Source organism: Acomys russatus, chromosome 19 (genome assembly GCF_903995435.1).
Source record: "Acomys russatus chromosome 19, mAcoRus1.1, whole genome shotgun sequence".
NCBI lineage: Eukaryota > Metazoa > Chordata > Mammalia > Rodentia > Muridae > Acomys > Acomys russatus.
In genome coordinates this window covers 18,054,721-18,059,533 of record NC_067155.1, presented here as the reverse complement: position 1 = coordinate 18,059,533, position 4,813 = coordinate 18,054,721, and the positions used below count along the sequence as shown (strand labels likewise).

General features: G+C 59.6%; 1 protein-coding gene across 1 annotated transcript; it reads left to right on the top strand.

Moving 5' to 3' along the window:
- Positions 1–696: 696 nt before the first annotated feature.
- Positions 697–4,104, top strand: Nccrp1 (NCCRP1, F-box associated domain containing). The gene is made up of 6 exons (XM_051162742.1): positions 697–1,056; positions 1,476–1,538; positions 1,625–1,676; positions 2,892–2,987; positions 3,646–3,784; positions 3,909–4,104. The coding sequence occupies exons 1-6, from the start codon at positions 732–734 to the stop codon at positions 4,047–4,049; spliced, it is 816 nt and encodes a 271-aa protein (XP_051018699.1). The 5' UTR covers positions 697–731; the 3' UTR covers positions 4,050–4,104.
- The last annotated feature ends 709 nt before the right edge of the window (positions 4,105–4,813 follow it).

Genomic DNA, 4,813 nt, shown 5'->3' with positions numbered 1-4,813 from the left:
AAACAGTGAGGGGCTACTGCCTCCTGATCCCCTGGTCCCACCCCCACACACACACCTCTGACACCCCGGTCTCTCTGCTTCTGGCCTCACACATTTTGCTCTCCACGAAAAACAAACAAACAAACAGAAGTCTGAGTACCCAAGGTGTGCCCCAGGAGACAGCATGAGGTTAGACCCCTGCTGTTTTGCCAGCCCTAAAAGAGATGCAAGTCGGGGGGGGGGGCGCAGAAGGGAGGCGGTGGCTTTAACCGGCCTCAGTCCTACCAGGCCAGCTTCATGGAGACCGATATACACGTCATTAGAGAGCTTGCCATTAGCCCCAGGGGCCAGGCGAGGTCCTTAGCTAGGCCTGGGGAAACTAGGGCAGAAGTTAGCACTGAGGGGGCGGGGACTGGACCCCTTTTGAAGGAGAAGGGCTGGGCCTGGACCCGAGTGTGTGGGTGGAGGCTGGTGTCTGGATTTCTGGGTCTGAGGGAGAAGGAGGCTGGTGCTTAGACCCCTGGGTCTGAGGGAGGAGGGTGGGGGGGGGGGGCTGGAATGTTAAGTCAGGAGCTCCTGGTCTGAGGGAGGAGCGTGTCCCCCCCCCCCACCCCCCCACTCCTGCCCGCCCTGGGGCTCAGATCCTTCCCCTAACACGCCCTCTCTTAAATGCTTGACGGCGTGCCCCACCCCTCCACCCCCAGTTAACCTGGATCCTGGGAACGGCGACCTAGTCCGCTCAGACCTGAGCGATGGAGAAGACACCAGACCCAGACACGCTCCGGCTCGCCAGGATGGAAGCCGAGGGGTCCCGGAACTCCTCCTCCGAGGAGACGCCACCTCCTCCTCCTCAGTCCCCGCCACCACCGCCTTCCCCAAGGTCTCCCATGTCCCCGGAGACCCCTGAGCTCCCCCCGCAGCCCAAAGCGCCAACCGAGGTGGAAGCCAGGCAGCTGCTGGTAGAAGAATGGGGGCCCCTGAGCGGGAAGCTGGAGCTGCCCCCCAGCATCAGCTGGAAGCTGCTGTTCGTGGAGAGGCCGCTCTACCGCAACCTGCTCAGCTCACCCAACCCCGAAGGTGGGGGACGCAGCCTGGAGACCCGCGGCGGGCTGCTCAGACCCTGGTCTCCTCATCTTTCTCTGTGGCTCCTATTTGCGTCTCTGCTGTCTGTCTGTCTGTCTGTCTGACTTTCGTTGCACTTCTGTGTCTCTGCATCTCGTCTCTGTGTGTCTCCGTCTCTCTGCCTCTGTTTCCCTCCCTTCCTCTCTCCGCACCTCCCACCCTCTCCCTCCCCTCTACCTGTGTTTCAGTCCCTTTCTCTAGATTTCTTCCAGACGTCCAGGGACGCACCATAACCGCCCACCGACATCCTTAGTCCCTGCTAGGCTGGTCTAGCCCGGTCGGGTGCCTGCCTTTCCAGTATAGCCCCAGGGGGTAGGAAGACAGTGCCCAGCGGTGGGCACTGGCCTGAGGCGGAATTCCCTTGTATGATTCAGGCATTAATATCTACCAGCCGGCGCCCCCTATGGGTCCCACCCGGAAACCCCTGAAGGAACTGGGTAAGCACTTGGGGGCTTCGCCAGGGAGGATGGTGGCTCTCAAGCAAGGATGCCTCACCAACCATTCTACCCTCCTCACTGGCCAGGTAATTTCCGCGGATGGTACATTTCTACTGAGGCCCTCCAGGGGCCCCTCAGGTGAGTTGCCACAGGGCGTGGGGGTGGGATCACTCTTCTACCCTTGCTGAGGCACCTGCAGAGGGGCCTCTCTCCTCCTCCCCCCCCCCCGCTCCGCACCCCCTCCCCGCCCCTGGTCACAGGGTTAGCCATAATAGAATGCCTATGAAAGATGTAACAAAGTTGCCCGGGAAGTCTGGCCGGCACACAGTAGGCATTTGATAAGCCTCGCTCTCATCCTTTTTTCCTGGGAGAGAGTCACCTGAGTCCTTTACTGACTTAACTCCACCTCCCGAGTGGTGGGTAAGAGGGTGTGTGTAGTTCAGGGGTTCAGAGTCAAACCTTTTCTTTTATAAATTTGCTTTTGTTTTTGCTGTACCGACTGAAGTCTCCTTTAACCTAGATGAGTCTTTAGGACTGAGGACTGAGTTAAGCCCCAGCCCCTCACTGGGGGATTCTAGGCAGGGGCTCTACCACTGAGCCACACCCCCAGCCCCTCACTGGGGGATTCTAGGCAGGGGCTCTATCACTGAGCCACGCCCCCAGCCCCTCACTGGGGGATTCTAGGCAGGGGCTCTACCACTGAGCCACACCCCAGCCCCTCACTGGGGGATTCTAGGCAGGGGCTCTACCACTAAGCCACGTCCCCAGCCCCTCACTGGGGGATTCTAGGCAGGGGCTCTATCACTGAGCCACGCCCCCAGCCCCTCACTGGGGGATCGTAGGCAGGGGCTCTACCACTGAGCCACACCCCAGCCCCTCACTGGGGGATTCTAGGCAGGGGCTCTACCACTAAGCCACGTCCCCAGCCCCTCACTGGGGGATTCTAGGCAGGGGCTCTACCACTGAGCCATGCCTCCGCCCCCCCTCACTGAGGGATTCTGGGTATGTGCTCTACTGCTGAGCCATGTCCCTAGTCCATTTTTTTTTTTAAAATTTTGAGATAGGGTCTCACTAAATTGCCCAAGTAGGCCTTGAACTTCCGACCCTCTAATTCAGCCGCTAGAGCAGCTGAGATTCCAGGCCCAGGTCAGGTCATCATCCTAAGCATCAGTTCCCATCTGGAACTGAGGACTTGCCAGCGTCTCCTGGCAACCAAGACTGTCAGGTCCTCATGGGCGCGGGGCTGCTGCGGGCGGGGGCGGGGGTCTCCTGCTGTCACTAGACTCCCCACCCCCTTGGAGGCCTCGGGATTATGGGATCGCCTGACCTCCCGCCTCTCCTGTTCCTCTGCAGCTGGACCGTGAAGGAGCAGTGTGTGAACCTGCTGGCCAAGAAGCTGTGGGAGGAACTGCTGGATGACGAGCAGCCTGACATCACCGTCATGGACTGGTGTGCCCCGCCCCACCCCGCCCCGCCCTGCCTGGCTGCCTCACCATGCCGCCAAGGCACCCCAGACCTCAGCCCTTCCCTCTTCCCAACAGCCTGAGCCCATCACCGACACCCCTTGGTTCTGTGGGCCCACCTGGTCCTGGTCCCCTCGCGTCTGGTCCCCAATCTTTGTATCTTTCAAGTGTCAACGGGATGGGTCCCCTCTGGCCCAGGCTGTTCCTTTATCCCCAGAAGCCTGTGCCCCTCTGATTCCCAGATTCACTACCTCCCTGTTAAGGAGACAGTTTCGCGTGGCTCCATCTGGAATCCTATACCTCAGTCATACAGAGGGGCCATACGCATTTGCTCCGAGGCCCTGAGTTCCCCACTGCACCCCTAACCTCTACAGTACCCTCATCCTGATCTTTCCCTCTGCCTGTACCCCATCACACCTTGACTTCTGCCTGTACCCCTCCATATACATATATATATCAGTCACTGTTGGTGACACGTCTACTCCCCCACTGGGCACTGGCCTCAGAGGACAGGTTGTCTTGGCCTCTGACAGCCCAGGGCTGGGAGTTTGGATTTGGAGAGTTCTATGGCTGTGGCTAGGACCGGGGCGTTGGGGCTGAGATGTTGCCGCTACAATGGCAGTGAAAGGTGGAATCTCCTCCAGGTTTGAAGACAGCCGCCTGGACCAGTGTGTTTACGAGCTGCACGTCTGGCTGCTAGCAGCTGACCGCCGCACGGTCATTGCCCAGCACCACGTGGCCCCTCGGACCAATGGGAGAGGCCCCCCTGGCCGCTGGATCCAGGTGAGATGCGTTGCCACGCCCTGCCCACACAAGCGTTCTTTCCCAAGACCTTGGGCAGTGGGAGAAGGGACAGCGTCAGGCTTGTGGGACCCTGCTGAGGTTTTTCTTCCTCGGACTGCCACAGGTGTCCCACGTCTTCCGCCAGTACGGTCCGGGAGTGCGTTTTGTCTACTTCCAGCACAAGGCCAAGAACCGCATGGAGCCTGGGGGACTTCGGAGGACGAGGGTGACCGACTCCTCCGTGTCCGTGCAGCTCAGGGAGTGACCACCGACCGGCCTCTCCCAGCCTGATGTGACTGATCCTTGGGAAGTCCCTGGTGTTTGTCACCTCTGCGCCCTAAGCTTCCAGCTTCCTGCCCTTTCTTTGTGCTTAGCAACAGCTGATTCCTCCTTAACCCCCAGCCCTCTCCTCTTCACCGCCTTGACCCCTGCTCACCCCTGACTCCTCTGTATCTCCCTGACCCCCTGTCCCCCTCAGCCCCCAACTGTCTTCGCTCCCCTGACCCATCCTCACTCCTTGAACCCTCACTCCCCTGACCCCTCCTCACCTCCCTGACCTCCTCATCCCCCCCCACCGTCCTCCCCTCTCTCACCCTTACCCTTCTGCCCCTCCTCCCTCCGTGACCCTCAGCCCCTGTCTTCCTCACCCTGGCCCCACCTTGCTCCCTTCTGGGTCCCCAGCTCCTTCCTAACACTTTCTCTTCCCTGCCCAGGTCTCTCAGCTCTTGCTTGGTCCCTGGGGTCTCCTCTGACACCTCCATGAATGTGTGGCTCTGGGTAGGGCCCGCTCCTTGCAAACCCACTGCTTGCCTCATTGTAGGTGCTTAATAAACCATTTGAGAGTGGTTGTAAGAAAACACACACAGACACACACCTGCTCTGAGGCTAGTGTCTGCCTGCTCCTCTGTTCACTAGAACTTCCCTCAGCTCACCTCTCACACCTGCTGACCCTTCACCTTAGGGTAAATCTTTTTTTTTTCTTTTTTGTGGTTTTCATGACAGGGTTTCTCTGTGTAGCCCTGGCTGTTC